The following is a 22,407-nucleotide window of genomic DNA, read 5'->3' on the forward strand; positions in this document are numbered from 1 at the left end:
AGCCTACATTTTAAATACATTTAGTGTTTAGTTAGTATATTATAGATATTGGTCGGTGCACGTGAATTTGTAAATATATGTAATGTGTAGTGCTGTTTTGGCAATGTAATATTCTGGCATTTGTAGACAACAAAAATACCAGAGTAGATGTCATGCATTAAATCAGCCAGAAGATGGCAGTAGGCATTGCGCCTCAGATTCTGTAACAACTAACAAGGCTCTCTGGGCGACATAGGAGAAACAGGTCCGAAGTGGCTAAAAGGGGTCTATTCAGTCACGGGGGAGTTCATTTCTTCCACTCCACCCAATTAGGCAAACATTATCAGCGGTTTTAAAATACATTTCTAGACTGGGTTGGGTGAGGTAAAAACGGTTTTCTTTCCATTACCTGTACATTGTGAATAACCTCTCTCTTAGCCTATCTATGCCAACACACAAATCAGTCCTGTATTAAACGTGATGTATGGAATGTTTTAATGGAAAGTAGTTGCATTTACTATAAAACAGTTAATCAAACACACATCTGAAGACATTCCTGGAAAATGTGTTAAAACCTCTTACTTTATAAACAACAGATTATAAAAATGACAGTATAGTTTCCCCCCATGTTTTCACAGTTGAATTTAGTTACTCATCCTTCTCAATGAAATAAATTAATGATGGGTCTTCTATGCCATAGAGTATCGTTCTGCTTGTAACTTATGAAAAAAGAAAAAAATCCTTTATGAAATGTTTGTGCATCTTCTGCAGTTCATGCTGCATTCGTCATTTCAACTGTATCAGATGAAAATAAAGCTACACTGTATAAAAGAGCCTTTGGGATGGAAGAGGCCCAGCCTCTTGTACTAAGTAAGCAGTCTCTTCACTGAAAAAGGCAAAATGTAAAATATTCACAAGGCATTTGTCATTAATAGTTCTATCTGACCTATTATTAGAAAGATCTGATCCAGGAGCATTCTTGTCCCCCAATGTAGCACTATGCCCTGCATAGTCTTGGGCGACAGATAACATCTGACAATCAAGTAAATTTCCATGATTAGGTTTACATTCATAATCTGACTGGATTTGACCACCTGTCTGATGTTGTTTATGTAGGCTATTTATGGCTTTTGTGAGGAAAAGATGGAAACGCCCAGTCAAAAATGGATGTACTATGTGTTATCCTGTGAGAAATCAGTAAATCTCATTTCACATTACATTATGAATCAGGCATAACAAATTAATGACATCCTTGTGCGAGTTGTTTTCTTATCTGTCTGTTTTTTTGTAAACGTCTTTTATGGCTATAAACTTTTCTAGGTTTTCATATTTCACATTTCATCATGTACGTTGTGAATGTACCTAAAATTTGGCTTACTAGCAGAGAAACACATTATTTTTGTGTCCTTCAAAGAGGAAGAACTGGGCACTTCCAGCTCTTCGCTCAGTGCCTTTTACCAAAAGGAAAACCTTCTGCTAATATTTTCAGACATCTTTAAGAATGTTGCTGGTATTTTATCTGTTGGTCTCTGATCTTTTAATGCAGGGGTGAGACAGATCGCTGCATCATGGCAATACAAGATGGGCACTTATCTTTGAAAATAACACTTTTTAATCAGAAATGTATGTATTTTCTTAATTCAGTGTCTTGGAAAATAAATATAAAACTTGTAATGTTTTAAAAACCAAACTCTAACTCTTCAAGTCTCCTTAGAGATGTTTCTCCAATATTTTTTTACTAGCTTTATGAGAGTGATGAACAGAAGATTCCTTTTGCAGTCCGGATTTGACCTCTAAAATGCAAAAACAAAAAGAAAACATTTCAGTACCTTTTACAGAACATTGTATAATTTTTTTAAAGATATAGTACATAGACAAAAGAGATTAAACAAATAGTTATTTTAAACTAATTGTAATTTTTTTAAAATATTTTATTATGTAAGGGAAGGATATGATTAAAATATACGGTATGGCCCTGGTTTCAGAGACAAGGCTTTGAGGCTAGTTCCAGACTAAAATGCATGTTTGAGCTGTTTTAACTGAGCTGTCTCCTACGCTGTTTACGCTTCCCGGTTCTACGTCAGAACGCCCGCTCACCATTGGCCAGCTCCTGCATCAGGATCACACGCATGTGTCGTGCGGCCAATAATGAGCCAGCGTTCTGACGCACAACCCTGAAGCGCTGCACTGTGTTTACTACGTCAACGGCGTAGGAGATTGACACAGAAGAAATTGTTGATTAAAGTCGTTATTTTTGTTTGTTTTTTTGCGCACAAAAAGTATTATCATTGCTTCATAACATTAAGGTTGAACCACTGTTGTCACATTGACTATTTTAACGATGTCTTTACTAGCTTTCTGGGCCTTGAAAGTTGCAATGACGTTGCTGTCTATGGCTGATTAAAAAAGTAAATATCTTAATTTGTGTTCTGAAGATGAATGAAGATCTTACGAGTTTGGAACGACATGAGGGTGAGTAATTAATGACAGAAATATCATTTTCGGGTAATCTAAGCCTTGTCTGTGAAACTGGGCCATGATATAAATGTATGATTTATACTAACATTCAAATGTTTGGGGTTACTTTGTGTGTGCGTGCGTGCGTGCGTGCGTGTGTGTGTGTGTGTGTGTGTGTGTGTGTGTGAAAGAAATCATTACTTTTAATGAGTAAGGATGCATTAAATTGATCAAAAGAGGCAGTAAGACATTTGCATTATTACAAAAATTTATAAATTTCAAATAAATGTTCTTCTGAACATTCTATTCATCAAAGAATCTGGTGGAAAAAAGTAAGCAGCACAACCATTTTCAACATTGATGATAATGAGAAATGTTTCTCGAGCAGCAAATCAGCACATTAGAATGATTTCTGAAGATCATGTGACACTGAAGACTGGGGTAATGATGCTGAAAATACAGCTTTGCCATCATAGGAGTAAATTACATTTTAAAATATATTCAAATTGAAAACAGTTGTTTTAAATTGTGATAGTATTTCACAATGTTACTGTTAATACTGTATTTTGATCAAATAAACGCAGCTTTGGTGAGCATAAGAGACTTCTTTCAAAAACATTTAATAAAATCTTGCTGAGCCCAAACTTATGAACTGTAGTGTAAATATACATATATTTTTAAATCTAAATATCAAGTTTTTTTTTAACAGATTTGAACAAAAACTGGTTTTCACTAGTTTTTGGCAGTGCTTGAATAGCTTACTTGATATGCATTGCACTTGTGGCTTCTCCCACCGTCCATCTGCCATGCAGCGGATCACAGGAAGGTGGCGCTGTGTGAAGTTTTCACTGCACTGGTATCTGATGATAGAATTCACCTGGTAATGGTCTTTCTTGTTTCCAAACATCCTGGCATTCTCCACTTTAGGAGGTTGTTCACATGTCACTGGAAGAGAGGAAGTCAAACTCAAACATCACATTATGCTTTCTCACAATGATGAGATTCGTTCATGTTTGGTGGTGTGCATACCTGGACCTGTTTTGCATGTGAAAGGCAGGTGGTAGTTGCAGGGAACGTCATTCCATTGGCCATTTTCATGCCAGATCATTACAACACAGTCTTCACCAGAGTTAAAATAATTGTCAGGCTGGTTAGGTCTCCAGTTCTCATATTGCTAAGCAGAGGAAGAGAAAAATCAAGCACTATATCTCAATCAAATAGCTATACACTCTTAAAAACAAAGATTCTTTATTGCCATCTACTGTTATATTTAAGAGTGTATTTGTAGAATTATAACTTTTCAGCAAGATTTAGGCATACCAGGGGGGTCCCATCTGACCAACGGAAGTCATTTTCCACCGTTTTATCATTCAGTCCAATCCACTGATAGTCTTGAGCGTATGCTATTACAAGAAGAGGTTGATTACTTGTAATCAGAGAAATAACACACACACTTAGAATCATAAACACACATACAGAGATGGATAATGGCACTCACAGTTTATGAAGGCTTGCTCCTCTGGAGTGATAATGCTCACCAGATGAGCGTTAAAGTCTCGACAGCGTTGCTCAGCGTCCAGCCAGGTCTCTCTCTCCGAGAAATGCAAGTAACAGTTGCCATGAAACTTAGTCCAGCCCTCCTCACAGCTGTGCAGATCTGAAGCAACATCACGTGGCAAATTTACCAATTTTTCACCTCTAAGATCACTATCGCAAATCTATCGTCACTGACACAGGATAAAAGGGATAGTTCACCCAAAAAAATGAAATTCTGTCATCATTTACTCACACTCATGTCATTCCAAACCCATAAGACATTTGTTCATCATCGAAACACAAATGAAGGTGTTTTTAATGAAACCTGGGATATTTCTGTCCCTCCATTGAAAGTCCATTCCACCAAAACTTTGCATAGCTTCAAAAAAGACATCGTAAAAGTTATCCATAAAATCAAGTCTTCTGAAGAGAAAAAAAAATCTCTTTATAAGATGAACAGATTTAATTTATGCTTTTATTCACATATAAACATTGATCAACACACATAAATAGAGCACATCAAAAATGGTAAACGGAAGCTCATTCGTACTTCTGTGACATGTGAGAATGAACCTCATTGATTCTCATGCTTTTTGAAGAATCAAAGTTGAAAAATGAAATTGAATTTGAATAGAGGGATAGAAATCTAACAAGTTTCATTAAAAATCTCTTCATTTGCATTTAGAAATTGAACAAAAGGCTTGGATGAGGGTGAGTATATGATGACAGAATTTTCATCTTTGGGTGTACTATCCCTTTAATACTTACTGTACATGCAAATATTAGGAACAAATGACAGATGTACGATGGAATGTGCTGAGGGAAATGGATAAAGTCACTTTATCTTTCAGTGTTTAAAACCAGTGAGTGTTTTAAGCAAGCGACAAATGCCTTTTACGTGACATAATATCAGCTTATCAGATAAAGTGATTTTCCACAATCATAAGTATTCCAGTAGACTGACGATTAAATTCCATATGAAGCCAAGAGAAACGTCCCGCAGAAAATGATCAAATGAGATATTTTTGGTCTCTGCTTAGATGGAAAATTTCTGTTTCCCTCAGTTGAGAGAGTCTGCCCCTTTCTGTCTGAGTTACTAAAGGGTTGTAGTTTCTTGCTATATTTTTACAGTAGCTGCAAACGCATCATTTCATCCTGTATGACGCTGAGGTTTAGCTGCGAAACTGCAACAGATTTCCATAAATGGACTGGGAAAACCTCCACAAAAAAACAAATACGTCCTTTGTTTCTGTGGGACTCTCATTGCACCATAGCGACATCTAGAGTTGTGTGTCACCTTGAAGGTTTTTGAAAGACCGTTAGTAGAATTAGCTGAAGCAGCCTCATACCAATCTCACAGCGGTCTCCTTCGTAGCTGGGCAGACATAAGCATTTGAAAGTGTCCTCTACCTCCACACAGGTGGCTCCATTGGTGCAAGGGTTTGAATGGCAAACATCAACCTCTGCAAATAAAGGTTTAGCGATTAAAGCTGACTACTATGAAGATGCCCTGAGGTAGGCCAAGCTTAGCAGAGAGCATCATTGAATCAGAACTCGTGGAGCTGCTTCTACACCGTAAGCCAATCTCTTGAATAATTATACCATCAATATTTTGATAAGCTGAGGAGACACACTCAGTAAATTGTGGTACATTGAAGGAGAGATCAGAGTCAGTTGTGGTTACTGTAAGAGCGCTGACCTAGGATGAGTTTTTATGCCTCTCATGAGGAGCAGATCAGCACTCTTACAGTCCCAGAAACAGAGGCAGAATTTTAGAGTTCAGATTCATGTGAAGATGGACGAGAAGTATGAGCATGTACCAGGTGTTAGCAGGCGTGCTGATTAAACCAGACTGCAGCAAAGGCACAGCTGAACAAAAACAACACAGGTGAACAGTCACTGAAAAGACATCTGGACACAAGAGCTGAGTAAGGTGAAAATTACTTAACCACACACACATGCCACATAACCTGTAAAATGGACTGTGAGGACACGAATCAGGCATGAGCAAACTGATCAGAAGTTATTCATAAATTAAATGCAAACAGTGAGACACTTAGAGACAATCATTTGATTAATTTGAACACAAATATCAGCAACAAAATATGTTAAAGGCATAATAAAATGTTTCTCAAAATGTCAAAACACAACATTTTGAAAAGTTCCCATAATTTATGTGACTTTACAAGACCTTATGATATAACTGATTCAATTCAGTCTGACTCACCATACTGGCACTCTTCTCCATGCAGTCCAGGCGGGCAGTGACAGAGGCCCACCCCATCCTTCACTGAACACAACCCAGCTCCACAATGGTTCGGATCACATGGGTTAAGAGAAGCTATTATGGTTTTTGAGAAAGAAAGAAAGCAAGACATGAAACCATGATGCAAAGAGCAGTTTTTGTCTCCAGGGGTGAGAAGAACTAGATATCTATATCAGGATGCACCCATGAGTATGAGTATTATTTTTATGCTATGGGCGATAATCATCCGATTGTAACAGATTTTCAAAAACTAAAAAAAATTAGGGTAGGGACTTGGTTCTATCCATCAGTTCTTATTTGGAATTTGAGATTGTGTTGCACTAAAAAATGATGCAAGCTTGCAGTCAGTTAAGGTGGGGTGGGGTTCATGTGGACTAAATGATTGGAGAAGTCCTGCATACGTCACCAGAAAGAATTCTATCATTTTCACCATAATGTTATGACATTTTGATAAAACATTACGAGGTCAACATTTTTTTTTAAGTAATTTCATGCAGACTTTAAATGACGGCAACGCAAAATTAAGCATCCAAATCTGGCCAACACAATACATAAAAAAAATATAATAACGGATATGGTATCGATATGTCATGCATCTCTATTCTATATTTTAACACATATTATACAAAAGGAATCTCACCATTCATATCAGGTCCTTCGGTGAGAGATGGACTCTGTAAAGAGGCAGGCACTGTGGTAGAAGACAAAGTTGCAGAAGTAACAGTGTCAAGTTGACTGATGATTCCCTCTGGTTCTGAATAAGACCCTGCAGCATCACTATACAGGCCTGATGGCCCTTGAGCAGGTAGTACAGCTGAAGGAGCATCACTTGAGTTCACCGTGGATTCACTTTGGTCATCTCCACTACCTGAGGACAGCCTGACGTTGCCACTATACTCCACCTCTCCCCTTCCTAGCTCCATTCCTTGGAAGGGCTTGTTGGGTATTTCCATCATGCCATTATTGGTAAAGAAGGTGATATCACCGCTACCTGATTCCCCTGATCTTTCTCCTGATTCAATGGCATAGCCTCCAGATGTAAATCCACTTCCCTCACCAGACCCAAAAAACAAAAGCCCAGAAGCCTCTTGTTCACGAGATTGTTCTGTGAGTTCAATAAAGCCAGACTCCAAAAATGTCAGACCAGAAAATGCTAAACCACTCTCAGAGCCACTGTGGACACCGCTTACTCCAGAGATATCACCACTCATACCAGAGTTATCATCATTCATCCCAGAGATATCACCGCTAATTCCAGAGATATCACTGCTCATTCCAGACCCTGAGATATATCCTGATCCGCTGAAATCCACATGGCTTTCACCTAACTCTTGTTCTAATTGTTGAGCAGTGGACACCTTTATCTGTGGGATATCAACCATGATGATGCCACCCCCATCAATTAATGAAATGCCACTGGATCCTCCAGAGGGGGAAATTCCAGACGGGAAACCACTGAATCCTGAGGTCTCCTCACTGGAACCTGATCCTGAGGAGACACCAGAAAGATCTCCACTCTCGTCGCTTTCTCCTGAGCTGTTGGAAAAGTCTGAGGTAGATCCACTTTCTTCAGAGCTATACCCTGACCCACTGCCTGATCCTGATCCAGAGGTTTCCACAACAAAGAGGTCTGAGCTCTGGCCGAAGGGGAAGGTGAGGATCTCGGTGACTCCCTCCCCAGCCTCCTCGGGTCTCCCTGTAGCTGATCCAACTCCTGATAAAAGTGTGTCACTCTCTGAAAAGATTACTCGGATATTGCCAGATCCTGAAGAGTCTCCAGACCCGCTTGGCAGATCCCCGCTCCCACTGGCTCCAGAGGAGTCACTTGACACAAATGACCCACTTGTCTGATCCCTGCTCCCACTCTCCAACAGATCATCAGTCCCACTGGTCCCAGAAGAGTCTCCACTGGAACCAAATGATCCACTCGGCTGACCACCGCTCCCACTGCTCAACAGATTGTCAGTGTCACTGGCCCCAGAAGAGTCTCCACTGGAACCAAATGATCCACTCGGCTGACCACCGCTCCCACTGCTCAATGGATCGTCGGTGCCACTGGCCCCAGAAGAGTCTCCACTCGAAACAAATGACCCACTTGGCTGGTAACCGCTCCCACTACTCAACATATCGTCAGAGCCACTGGTCCCTGAGGATTCTCCACTTGCAATAGATGACCCACTCGGCTGATCCCCGCTCCCACTGCTCAACAGATCGTCGGTGCTGCTGGCCCCAGATGCACCAGATCCAGAGGGTTCCACAGGGATGGAAGTAGTGATAGGGGTACTCTCTGAGGAAACAGAGACACACAGAGAATCTAAGGTACTACACCCGAAAGAAAATGAACACTCCTGACGCATAAGTTACAAGCTGTTAAAATGGGACATGGGCAATGACATGTTGCCTTTTTTTGTTCTTTTTATTCAAACATACATTACAATGCAGTTCATACATACAGCGACTTAAAGGGATAGTTCACCCAAAAATGAACATTCTGTCATCATTAACTCACCCTCACGTCATTCAAAATTTACATGACTTTATTTTCTCAGTGAAACAAAAAAAGAATATATTTTGTGATATGTCTCATTGTTTTCTCTCTGTTTTTGTTGGGGAGTGGAAGTCAATGGTAACCATAACTGTTTAGTTCAAACTTCTTCAAAATATCACCTTTCGTTTTTTCGCAGAAGAAAGTCATACATGTTTGGAATGACATGAGGGTGAGTAAACAATTACCAATTGTGAGTATAACAATCAAGAGAAACATGCAGACCCTCATTAATTATAACCTTTATAACCTTTTCATAGTTCCTAGATCTATTGGCGGAAGTACCCAGGTTTTGGCGTGTTCGCACCGCAGGAACTAGGAACGATTTTAGTCATAGGAACTCCTTTTGGAGGAAATAATTTAGCTCCTACTTCAGAGTAGGGTCTAAACCAGCACTATAGGAACTACCAGTGACGTTAAGTGTACGCTGAGCACCAGTACCTGCCATAAAAAAAAAAAAAAGGCTGTGTAAACACACAGATTATAGCCTATATTTACTCCAGAAACTAACTCTACGAACATGGAAAACAGTGATAGATGGGCCCCTTAACCTTTACACTAAGGAGAAAATCCGACGCAACTTTGAGGGGTCCAAGACACAACATGATTATGCATTTCTGCTCAGTCAGAAAAACTGGACATCAACCACATAGCATACGCTAATACCTTTTCATATAATGTCTTTCTATGTATAACAGTTCTATCTAATAACGTATTAGACAGGACTGTTAGACAGATCATAAACAAATGAACAAGGAGAATGCGAGCACTGTGTGCTCAGGCTCTGGATGGCATTCTCAGCTCCATCAAAATAAAGGTCCGCCTTCAAAATAAAAGTCACAACAACAAGCACGGTTTACGTCACTTCAGAGTTCCTACAGGCGGTGAGAATATTAGTCCTCGGGGACATTAGTCCTCGGGGAACCACCCTGGTGGCTAGTTCCTAGAATTAAGTTCCTAGAACTACCCGGTGTGAAAGCCCCAATGTGTTCAATAATTCATCATTGATCAGATAAATTGACTTTTATTTAACTTTTTATGGCAAGTCAAGGTTAGATCATGTTGTAAAATGTCACAGTGTGATTCCCCAAGACGTAATAATATTTATGAATGAATATATATTAAATATCAAATTATTTCTAAAACATTCTTTTTTAAATTATTCAAATGTATGTATGTACTGTATGTATGATTCAGGCATATTTCTTATTCTTATTTGTCTTTGACTCATATATATATATATATATATCCTGAGATACATACCAGGTCTGAGAAATTCAGGCAAGGACGTCATGTCCACTATCTTTTCCTCTTTCACTCTCTTATTCAGAGATAGAGCCAGATCCACTATAAAATGACAAATATGTAATGAATCATTTTGTATCAACAGACTTAATAGATTACATTTCAAAGAAGTTACACTTTATGGGCTGTATTTGACTATAGATGTTATATTTACCCTTGAAGCAATATGCATCGTATTTGGAATGCAGGTCAGGAGAGCCCGTCTGGTTGGGAAACATGTAAACTGTGTGAACTCCAGCCATCCCTCCACCACACTGCTTCCGGGGGTTATTGATGGAGTAACGTACGCTGCGGTCAAGAAGCCAGCCAGGACGGCACTTATCAAAGCCCTGCTTCCAAGCAGCATACAGGTCTCCTGTGGAGGCCAGGGAGGCATTCTGGTCCTGGCAGTAAGCCACTGCCTCATCGTAAGTGAATCCATCGAATAAACTTGCATGGAAAACTTCCCCTGAAATGTGAACATTTCCTTAAAACTCAAGCTACACAGAGTGTTTCAGAGTGATTCTATATCCCACGAGAGAATTCCATTGACAATGAAATGTTTAGGGGGGTAAAAATACTTTCTTTCCAGTTTTTTTTCACTCTCAAAAACTTAAAGCAGAGGTCATTCATTCATTCATTCATTCATTCATTCATTCATTCATTTATTTATTTAGTTATTTATTTATTTATTTATTTATTTATTTATTTATTTATTTATTTATTTATTTATTTACTTTATTTACACACTCTTTGGCCACATAGCAGTTTTTATATATTTATGTAAAGTCTCTTACCCCTCAGTTTGTCTACATAGCAGTACACATCATAGTGTTCATCGGCAGGACGCAGTCCATAAGACCTCACACCAGGAACATGCTCCAAATCGCCAGAGCATTTGTCACGTGGAGACACAATGGGATACCTGCAAAGCCATCATTTACATACAGTACATTTGTAAATATACAGTATATTCCTGCTGTATAACAAATGTGGGTATCTGCAGGTTGGACAGATCACAGCTAAGACAGATCATACCACTAGAAGCATTTGTATTTTGCATACTTATATTTTGAAGAATGAATAAATAAATAAATAAATAAATAAATAAATAGGTAAACATTCGTTAGCAAAAAAATTCACAAACAAATAATTTATCGAACAATCATACCTGACAGTCTGATCTAAGAGCCAGCCAGCATCACATTGATGGTAACCAGCCTCATAGGCTGCCTGCAGCTGCTGGGCGCTGGCAATGACTGCACCGATACTCTTACAAGCGAGCTGAGCCTCCACAAAGTCAAAGCCATAACGACTGGAGCTTGCACGGTAATGAAAGACCACCCCTGTGCAGGGAATTAGCAACAACAGGTGTCAACAGATTTGTCCAATTTACCATGAGAACGAATAAAAAACTCATAGGGTAAAACATTTAATGGTAGAGTTAGAACATTTATGTATACCCTTTACTTTTAATGAAATTATAGTATAATCAAATCTATTGGGTTATTATATGCTACTCAAATTGTATATTACATTTTTTTTTTAAATCTAGTTTAATAGATTGTAAAGTCATTGTAGTCATCGTAATTCACTAGTTCACTATTGATGAGGTATAAAGAAATCATCTCAGGTTACTACTGTAACCCTAGTTCCCTGAGTAGGGAACGAGACACTGTGTCGATGACGCTTTGGGAGCACCTCTGCATGATTGCGTCTGAAGCACGTTTCAACTAGTCCAGTGGCGAGCATGAACGTCACTGGTCACAAGAACCTGTCTTGTTAAACTGTCACGACATAAGAGCTCTAGACCCAGGGGTATCCATGTCTAGATCATAAAATCTGTCAAACGTAAGCGGCGAAGACCAGCCAGCTGCATCACAAACTTCTTGAATGGACACCCCAGAAATTAGGGCCTTGGAGGCCGCCATACCCCTAGTAGAATGGGCTCTAGTGGCCAAAGGTGAAGGCTGGCCCACAACCTCATATGCAAGAGAGATAGCCTCGACTATCCACTTGCTAACCGTCTGCTTGGATGCAGGAAGGCCTTTCTTAGGGGGCCCAAAGCATACCAGTAATTGATCAAATGTTCCCCACTGGGCAGCTCTGGGGACGTAAGTGTTTAGTGCTCTGACTGGACAGATGAGGTTCAGTTTCTCCTGGTCTAGATCTTTAAATGGAGGAGGACAAGAACGCCTGCAGTACGATAGGCCGTGGTACATTGGTTGGAACCTTAGGTATGTGTCCAGGTTTCAGATCCATCTTGGGTGCAAACTCAAGGCACAAAGGAGATACCGAAAGGGCCTGGAAATCTCCTACTCTTTTTAGTGAGGAAATGGCTAGAAGGAACACAGTTTTGAGGGTCATACATTTTTCTGAGACAGAATCAAGAGGCTCAAAGGGAGCGACAGATAGACCTTCTAGAACAAGAGCCAGATCCTAAGCTAAAATTCTGGTACGAACTGCAGGCCTCATCCTAAGGGTGCCACGAAGGAAATGTATAATAAGAGGATCTCTTCCAGTTGCTGGGCATGGTAGGCAGCAATAGCCATGAAAACCACACTCGGCTTGGCCAGTACGGAGCTACTAACAGAACACTACTAACTACTAACAGACCTCGGCCACGTCTCCACCATTGCGTCCAGACCCAGTAGGGCTCTGCTAGGATAAGCCAGTCTTCTATATAGTTCAGAATACGTATGCTCTGCAGCCTGAGCGGGGCTAAAGCTGCATCTACGCATTTTGTGAATGTGCGGGGTGATAGAGCTAGACCAAATGGAAGAACCAGATATTGGTAGGCTTTGGAACATTAGGAACTTCCTGTGTTGTAGAAGGATGGAGAAATGGAAGTATGCGTCTTTCAGATCTGCTTTATTTTCAATTTCAATTTCTTGACTAAACAATTCAGAAGACGAATATTTAAAATGGGACGCAACCTCCCATCCTTTTTTGGAACAATGAAATATCGGCTGTTGAACCCTGAGTCTCTGTTGGCAGGCGGAACCGGCTCTATATCTTCTTTCGCTAAAAGTGCTTTCAATTCTTGTTCCATCAACAGAGCCTGCTCTGGATGTACTACTGTGAGTAACACCCCATTGTAGCGTGGTGGACGAGAACCGAACTGGATTCTGTAACCCTTTTCTACTATGTGCAGGACCCACTGAGATATGTTTGTCGGAATCTTCCACTCTGACAGATAATCTACTAAGGGAACCAGCCTCTCGAGGCTGGCCTCTGGTGTAATAAGAGCCGTCACTTCAGTGACCTGGAGCATACTGGCAGGAAATAACCGAATTGACTGACTTTCGACCCTCCTCAGAGGGCAAGAGTCCGACGCAGTGTCGTGGGGGAGCTGAGTCGGAAGCTCGCTGGAAACCACTGCGGCCCGAGGCACTAAGGGTGCCGGGGTTGGCAGAATGGCCTCCTGAGGGCACCAGGATAGAGCAGGCACCGTGTACTGAGGTGAACACTGCTCCACTCCGGAGGGGGCTGCCCTCAGAAGTAAGACGTCATGAGCGTCAGGACCTCTTCTTTGCCGAAGCCTTCTTCGCCAACAAAACGTTCCTCAGATCAGTCTGCTGTGTCGTCTCGCACCCCGCAGTTTTTTTGGAGGGGGCACCAGAGGCGAAACTCTCCTTCTGTTTCGCTCGGTATGAGGAACTTGACGCCTGGGGCTGCTGGGCCTGTTGACAGCGAGGGAGATATCGTTTGAACGCCTCCACTTGCTTTTTCGCCTCCTGAAACCTCTCGACAACGGTGTTAACTGCTTCACCGAAGAGGCCAGGAGGCAATAGCGGGGCGTCCAACCGAAAATATTTATCTTTGTCTTTTATGTCTGTAATGCGGTTAGATCTTGTGGGAAGAAGGAGGCGGGAACCGGCGAACATTTAAAGACTTTAATAACAAAATGAATAAACAAATACAAAACGAAAGTAAAGACAACAGCCCCTCACGGACGATTGCTCTCAGATATGATAAAAATGAACACAACCTAAGTCCAGGTCTGTCCTCTCTCGTCCTTCACTGTCCTCGCTCCTCCTTTTATGCTTCCACTCCGGTGGAGATATGAGACCGGTGTCGCTCATTAGTAATCACGTCACCGTCACGTCACTCGTCCGGCTCGCCACATACCCCAATTGCCCCTCGCAGGCCGGAGGGTACACCCGAGTAGTACCCCCCCCCCACCAGACACTTGGGGGTAAGGATAGACGAGGCGAGAGAAAACGAGACAGAAGCATGAGGAGCGACAGAGACGAGAGGGGAGAGAGGAAAATAATAATTATTGGTCCGGATCCCACAACGCACTGCCACCTGGTCTTCCACCAGCTGGGTGATCTTCTCCGCGATGCCTGGCGGTGACGCTGGATAGCCCTCGGTGGACGATGGCTCCTCCTGATACGTGCAGACGGCAGGAGTCCCCCGTTCCCTGCTCCTCCCCATCATGGCGGATGGCAGCAGGACTTCCGGCCCACGGCGAACGGCGGCGACTCCTCCGCTCCCTCACAGATGGCAGCTGCCCCTCCGGCACCCAGGCGGCCGGCAGCAAGTTCGTCCGTCCCCCGAACATCAAACATCCGTGGCGACGTACTCTGCTCAGCCATGTTCGATGGCACCGTGGATTCCCCACAATGGTGAGGACTCTTTGACAGCGCGTTCCTCCTTCCTGGGTTTCGGCACCAGTGTAACGTGGTCAGATGATGTGCTCTCAGATATAATAAATTAAAACATAACTTAAGTCCAGACCTGTCCTCTCTCGTCCTTCACTGTCGTCGCTCCTGCTTTTATGCTTCCGCTCCTCCATGAGAGATACGAGACCGGTGCGTCGTGCAGGTGTCGCTCATTAGTAATCACGCCACCGGCCTCACGCCGCTCTCTCACGGCCCTCTGCCTCGTCCTGCTTGCCACAATGTCAGATAAATTTAACCAAAGGTGCCTCTCCGAAGCCACATTAGCTGCCATCGACCGCCCAATTGCACGGGCGGTCTCTTTAGTGGCTCAGAGAGACAGTTCTAGAACCACGTCAGGCCCCGCCCCCTCGCTAGTCTCCAGGTCCCTAAGCAGGTCAGCCAAGTATGCCTGTAATATAGCCATAGTGTGAAGGCATGCCCCGGCCTGACCTGCTGCCGTATATGCTTTACGCACTAACATAGAAGATGTTTTTAATGGCTTAGTGGATAGCATTGGGGACTTCAGGGACGATGCCGATGTTGGTCCCATAACCATATTCTTTTAGCCCCCTTATATCTGAATAAACGTGTACTTGAGGGCTAAAAACTCTGGACGAATATGGTTTATTCCACGACCTTAATAGCTCTTTATGTAGGTCGTGGAAAAATGGAAGTTCCCCCGTGAAGGTACTGCCCTTGATGTTAGAAAGCGCTCGTCTAATAGGCTTTTGGGACGAGCGCCTTGCTTCTCGGCTGGCCATTCAATGTTCAACCTTGACACAGCACGAGACAATACCTCCACCAGCTCCTCATACGCTGGGGAACTAGACAGCTGAAGCACCGGTGTCTCTTACAGAGCGGAAGGAACTGCGGGGCGGGCTTCCAAATCCGGAGAGAGAGCACTGGATCCCACGGGTAAAGGCTGAGAAAGGGCAGGGCCCGTCTCAAACCCCCCCGTGAGATCCATTTGCGATCCCCATGTTAAGAGCTTCCGTGCTGCCTCGGCAGCAGCGGGGCCCGAACCGCAGGGAATGCTCACCTGAACACCCTCAGCAAAGAGTGACAGGCGAGAACAGAGCGTGCAAAGCGGCAGCCTCTCACAATGCTCACAGTCAGCCCCCTCGAAGGTTGACAGAGCATACTCCACTCCCAAACACATCACAAAAAGTTTGTGTGTAACCCTGCCCGTAAGATAACGAGGGCAGGGAGAAGCACACAACTTGAATGATTGTTTTGACACCATAATAATTATCTGATTGAGCTGTATGGTTTTCGTGACAGACAACAATAAAAATAACAGAGAGTTTGACACAGAGCGCTTGCTGAGGCATAGAAGCTAACGTCGGTCTAACCGGATGTGCTTTTATCCTTTCCTGGTCATGACGTCACCCACCCGTGACGTTCATTCTTGCCATTGGACTAGTTGACATATGTACAGTACTTCAGACGCAATCACGCAGGGGCACTGCCAAAGCGTCATCAACGCATCGTGAGTTCCCTCGAAAGGGAACCTGCATTTTCATTATTTATCTTCAAGTTTTTTGTTTGAGTAGGATATTGTGAGAGATTCATTAGCCCCAGTGGAATTGCTCCAAAGGATAAAAATATACCATAATATTATCCCAAACGCATTGTGTAAGTATTCTGAAGCCATAGTACTTTTTTTGTAAGTAACAAATCCAAATTTAAGCAATTATATATTGATAATGCTCTGACTAATCAAGTTACCATATACCCGTAATCTTGTTTATATCTCAGCACTATTATAAGGAAGAAAGAGAAACCTGAAGTAGAAAGTAGAAAACTGCTCATAAACTTCACCAGTCTTTGAGTGTGCCTTTGTCATGATAAATTTGAATATGCAATAACTATAACGAGAACTGAAGTGACTGAAGCCACCATGAATGAGATACATAAGCTGTGATTAATATTAACCATAATTTATGGTCTTTTCGCAGTTATTAATACATACATATATCAAATCACGGAGAAAGCATAATCCCTAACACATTACTGTATATTATCATATTGAGGCATACCTGTGGCAGACATGATAGCTTCACTTCCATTCAGATGGGATAAATCAGAGCCAAGATCAGTCCTGTCAGTGACCCCTTCCACAGTGTCCATAACTACCCCAGTAAGGCTGGGAGATGGTGAAAGGGGCAGCTGGGAAATATTTAGTGCAGAATATGGGAACTCAACACTGGTGGTTACTGCGGGCTTATAAGTTACAACTTCTCCCTGTAGTTCATTTCCTGTGGAGGTGGGCTTTAAAAAGACCTGGGGGCTTTCAGTGATTGTGTCAACCCTCAGAATATCACTGCCGGCCTCTGTGGTCATCTTGATATCAAATGGAAATAAGCCTGAACCCTCCTCACCCATTTCTAAATAAAAGAATATATAAACAGTACACACTTGTCAGTTCTTACTCCATTAAATCAAACAGCTATTCACATACTAGTGTGGATTATTGGACAAAGATAAAACAATTACAAATATATGTGGATGTGGATAGACATTCATAAATGATAAAGAAGGAATAGTAAAATCAGATTTTTGTACCCGAGTAGCAAAAAGCATCGTAGCGGGAGTCTGGGAGTGGGTAACCAGTCTGATTGGGAAACAGATAGACGGTACGCACTCCCAACAGGCCCCCCCCACACTGTGGTCGGGCGATGTTGATGGGGTAGCGGACACTCCGGTCTGCCAACCAGCCTGCATTACAAACATCCATACCACCCTTCCATGCCAGGTACAGCTGTCCTGTGGTGGCCAAGTTGGCACCCAGCTTTGCACACTCAGCTTCTGCCTCCTCAAAAGTAAATTTGTTTGGTGATGTAGTGTGGAACACTTTTCCTGTAAGACGAAACAGAATGTTTTTTAGCATTTCAAAGTTTTTCAAGCAGGTCGGTTAGTTTTCTGCCATCTCAAACACGAACCTGTCATTTTCTCAGCAAAGCAGTACACGTCATACGTCTCATTCACGTCTCTCACTCCATATGTCCTCACTCCTGGAAATTGGTACTTGTCTCCATAGCAAGCCTCACGAGGATCATGAATAGGGTACCTTTATTCCAAAACAAATTATTTTGCATTATTTCCATCACATTTTCAAACAAAACTAAAGAGCTTGAAGTAAATATACATTGTTAGAAATGTTTAGAGTTTTCTTATAAAAAACTGTAAAAATGCTTGAGTCAAGACCAGTAAGTTACCTTACTATACAGTATGGTGAAAAACTCTATCTATCTATCTATCTATCTATCTATCTATCTATCTATCTATCTATCTATCTATCTATCTATCTATCTATCTATCTATCTATCTATCTATCTATCTAACTACAAACAAATACAATTTACTTTTGTTATAAGTAATGTAAATTAGGGTGTTTTGTGTTATATTTTCTGTTATCAGATTAATGTGTATTGCATTATTGTATTGACATTTCACTCTGATGGTTTTTTGTCTTTGTGTAAATATAAAACTGTGCACAGTATAGGCCTATGCGTAAATTTGCCATTATGTGACTTTCCATTGTTCCACATGTGTTAGATGGTGGCTATCAGGACATTTTGGGGTAAAAAGCATATGTCCGTTGTACAAGCAGATTGATACATTAACAATATATCACTTAATTAAATATACATTTATAAGTTGCAAAATACATGCACCAATATGCCATCCCATATTATCTGAAACATTTTGGCTTTTTTTTCTTTACGCTGAATTTCCAGACACCACAACTGCCATGTTTTACTGTAAATTTACGAGGATATGTTAACTGACCTGACGGTCTGATCTGCAAGCCAGCCAGCATCACACTGATGGAATCCCTCATCATAAGCTGCTTGGAGTTGCTCCGGAGAGGCAATCACTGCATTGTTTTGAATACATGCTGCCTTGGCCTTCTCAAAAGTAAGGGTGTATCGTGTGGTGATTGCACGATAGTGGAAAACAATACCTAAGAACCATAAGCACATCCATTTCACATTTCTGAGAGAAAAAGCACATAAGTACAGTCATAATAGTTTGCTTTGTAGGGATCTTCACACAAGCAGTACCTTGAACTTGGACATCCACAATATCATGACTATCCTCTATCGCATGCATGACCTCACAGCGATACACTCCTGAGTCATTGGAATGGAGCTCAGTGATCTCAATGGATGCGTCTGTGGGTGTCATGGGGTATCCCAGCATGGTGACTCTATCCAGATACCTTTTGTCAATGTTTACTATCCCTTCCGATGCCACTAAAATGTTTGTGGTCTTTTCTTTGGTGACCAGACTCCATTTGATCCGGTGAGACAACGGAGCAATGGTGGGGGCACCAGGGTCATTGACTGTGTTGTCCAGAAAGTAGCAGGGCAGAACTAATGTGTCACCCATCAGTGGCCGGAGGGGAATCCCATTAGGTATGCTGACTCTCAGTGAGCTTTCAGGCTCTGTGATGACGTTTGAAGGTATGGAAAATACAAGAACATGGATCACAACACTTTGACATAACAAAAAAGACAGCTGATTGAGGTTTCATGAATACTAAACTATTTCATTATGTAATTTGCACAGTGAATACGCACCAGTGTAAACGTAACCTAAAGACCCTGTGGCTGAGAAGACCCAGAAACACATGCTCAGCAAAAGCAAGGACAGCATCGTTCACCTACAAGTTTAAGAGAACGTTATCACCATCATGTTTGTACATTTACTGAGCAACAACCAATGCATTTTCAATGTACATGAGAAGACAACTTAGTCAAAATGTAACGGTTATTAGGTGTCTTTAACGGATATGTACTTACATCCCAACAAATAAAAGTTAGGTACAGTGTTCTTATTTGGTTCATGTTGAATTGCAAAACACTTTGCTGCTATTGAGGTGGGATACAGGTGAGGTTAGGGACAGGTTTAGTGGCATGGTTAAGTTTAATTGTGGGCAAAGGAAGACCGACAGAGTAATTATATTATAGTATGTAATAACAGAAGTGTATTACAGCTGTAAATACAGGCAGGTATTTATACAAGTTCAATGCAAAATGTATGTACACAATAAGTGCACTAAACCAAATGATTAATTTAAATGATAGCACATAGTATTCAAATACACTTAATATAAAGTGGGACCAAAAAACTTTATATATATATATATATATATATATATTGTGCTCTGCTCAAAAGGTTTATTCTGACAGCATATAGCTACTGTGTAAAATAAACCTAAAGTGGATTTCCAAGTTCGTAATAAAGGTTTGGTGAAATAAGAGGTTTTTGAAAGAGAAAAACCAACATGTAATTTTCAGTTCCCCAAATTACCACAGGAACAGTACAGTTCTCATGCCAGTATAAGCTGGTCCTCTCTATACCAGGCGGTTTGGGAATTAACTTGCAGTTAATTACTGAATGTCTACCATGCATGGATAGAGAAAAGATTGCTGTTCCTCTAGTTCACAGTGTTTTATGGGGGAAATAGCTTAGATTTGCCTCTCTTGACAAACATACTTTTATAAATCAAGTGTTCGCTTTTAGGAGTGACACTATTTATTTGACTTGCTGCAGAGCATTCAGCAGCGCTTCCTACATAGACTTATCTACAGAGAGCCACTTATTCATAGCTAGTGAAACTAGAGCTTTTTATACACTATTCCATATCGAGATTGCCCATGCCCTCCTCTCGTCCAAATCTAATCTTATAAAGCAAACAACACAAAAATATCTGAGAAAGTATGCATACATGCATGCATACACTCTGTGACCTTTAAACAAGCTAATCTGTAATGTATGAGTTCCCTCAAATTACTATAGTATAACAAATTACGGTATGTTGAAGCTAATTTAGAAATATTATGTCATTTTATATAAAGCACAGAAAAACAATGAAGCTATTTGGAAAATGTGTGCAGTGTTTTTGTCAAAGTGCTCTGGACTGTGTTTAGAGAATGCGCAAAGGAAAAAGAACGATAAGATCAAATCAGTTGCCAAAGTTGCTTTCTTTGGGAAACAGGCTTAATGGCTTATGTGTTGGTCTTAATTTTTCCTTTTAAGTCCTTCTTGAAGTGGAGTGTTTCTCCCAGTTTAAGCTTTAAATGGACACCATTCAAGATTTAGAAAGCTGTGGAAAGATAAAGGATTGATGAAAAGAATAATCACTGCTTAAAGGTGAAACATTTTCAAGTTGTATGTGTTCTTGTCAAACACAGCAGTAAGATTAATAGGGATTAAAAACAACATTATTTCTAAAAAAAATAGTGTAATGCAAGTAACTTTACAAAGATACAAATGTCAGTTAATGACTTAATCACTTAATGCTGCAACAGTTAATCTCCAAATATGATCCCCTCAGACAGACCATGAGACGTGCTACAGTAAATTTCAAGTAATTTTAAGTCTTTATTATTGTAAGAATTATAGGTCTTGGACAACATGTGGCACCATGTGGATGAAAATGGGTCAACAACAAAACTGTAGGGTCTTGAAATGATCAAGTCCAACATAATAATCAAATTAAACATAGATAAACCCACTTGAAAATATAGTACATAGTATAGTATTTAATAATCTAATTTAACAATTTTATAGCCAGCAATATTATACCTTAGAAAATGAAAGAGTGTCTTTCAGCACACATGTTGAAAAGTCAGTAAGAAGGGGAAAAGTCAGTAAGTAGTTGTTGAGGTCTAATCCATCTGCAATGTCAACTTACACATAAAGTATCACAGCAGTCAAAAGCAAAAGGTGTAAGTGGATATCCCTGTATAGACAAAATAAGTATTGACTAGCTCTGGAAAAGCAACAAAATTCACTTTTTAATTAATCTCCAATTTACAGTAAGCAGAGCATCTGAAATGCTTCCTATTACAAAACCACTTTCAGTCAAGATTCTAAATATAATGGTTAGTAGCCTACTGCATATTATTCATTATTCCGATTCATATATTAACATCCTGCAGCAGCCATAACATCTCCATGCTTCAAATGCTCAAATTTCCAAGTGATCCAATCTGATTCACTTCACTAACTGTCAGATATTTGAATATTTAATACCATCTCAATCAATGTTAAAGAATAAGTGATGATTGACAAATTTCTGCTTGAATTGATGTCACATTACTTAATTAAATGTAGCCTACCCTGGATACACCTAATCAAACCAGAGATGCTATGACAGTGCTCACCTGTATGTACAGCCAGAGCAACCACAACATAAAGTCAAACTGTAGGCTACATCACCTGTATGATGCAGTGTCCTTTTGAAACGCTTATAGTCCTTGATTGCAGATGCTTTTTCAGCTCTCTGATGCCGCGCGAGTCTCTCACTCCAAACCCGTAATAAAAGTGTCGCGTGTGCAGTAAAGTTCAGAGGCGCTTCTGGCCGGAGAATGAGAAGCAGAAAGAAACTCTCTTTAGAGGGGAACACGTTTAACTGGACAGGAGCTGGAAGGGGGGCTAGGGAATGAGAGGTGGAGAAAAGTAGCCTAAAATTTCCACGTATGATGTAATGTGGCTATACGCAGAGCCTCTGAAACGTTTGAGGCAAATCATGACGATATTTATGTCGACATCCTTTTTGAGCCATAACACATCATTGGAAGGAACAATGACAGCCTTTTAGACGGCTAATATATTGACATGATGTTATTTTCCCATTTGAATAATGCAACGCGATATTG

The 22,407-nt window shown here is 41.0% G+C and overlaps 1 protein-coding gene across 2 annotated transcripts; it reads right to left on the reverse strand.

The window, feature by feature from the left end:
• Positions 1-450: 450 nt before the first annotated feature.
• On the reverse strand, positions 451-22,188 carry acana (aggrecan a). 2 transcript variants are annotated; one of them, XM_082161278.1, is made up of 19 exons: positions 21,968-22,188; positions 19,321-19,403; positions 18,802-19,185; positions 18,527-18,701; positions 17,677-17,804; positions 17,300-17,593; positions 16,774-17,121; positions 11,239-11,413; positions 10,865-10,992; positions 10,243-10,536; positions 10,047-10,130; positions 6,879-8,525; positions 6,200-6,313; positions 5,322-5,435; positions 3,935-4,093; positions 3,757-3,839; positions 3,466-3,610; positions 3,199-3,381; positions 451-1,772 (listed from the first exon to the last, which is right to left on the reverse strand). In XM_082161278.1, exons 2-19 carry the CDS (start codon positions 19,394-19,396, stop codon positions 1,690-1,692), a joined length of 4,614 nt encoding a protein of 1,537 aa, XP_082017404.1. In that variant the 5' UTR covers positions 19,397-19,403; positions 21,968-22,188; the 3' UTR covers positions 451-1,689. The 2 variants fall into 2 exon arrangements, with proteins under 2 accessions (XP_082017404.1, XP_082017405.1); XM_082161279.1 differs by lacking the exon at positions 5,322-5,435 and having other exon boundaries at positions 21,968-22,187.
• Positions 22,189-22,407: the final 219 nt, after the last annotated feature.

Source organism: Leuciscus leuciscus (assembly GCF_965113295.1).
Source record: "Leuciscus leuciscus genome assembly, chromosome: 2".
NCBI classification, from domain to species: Eukaryota; Metazoa; Chordata; class Actinopteri; order Cypriniformes; family Leuciscidae; genus Leuciscus; species Leuciscus leuciscus.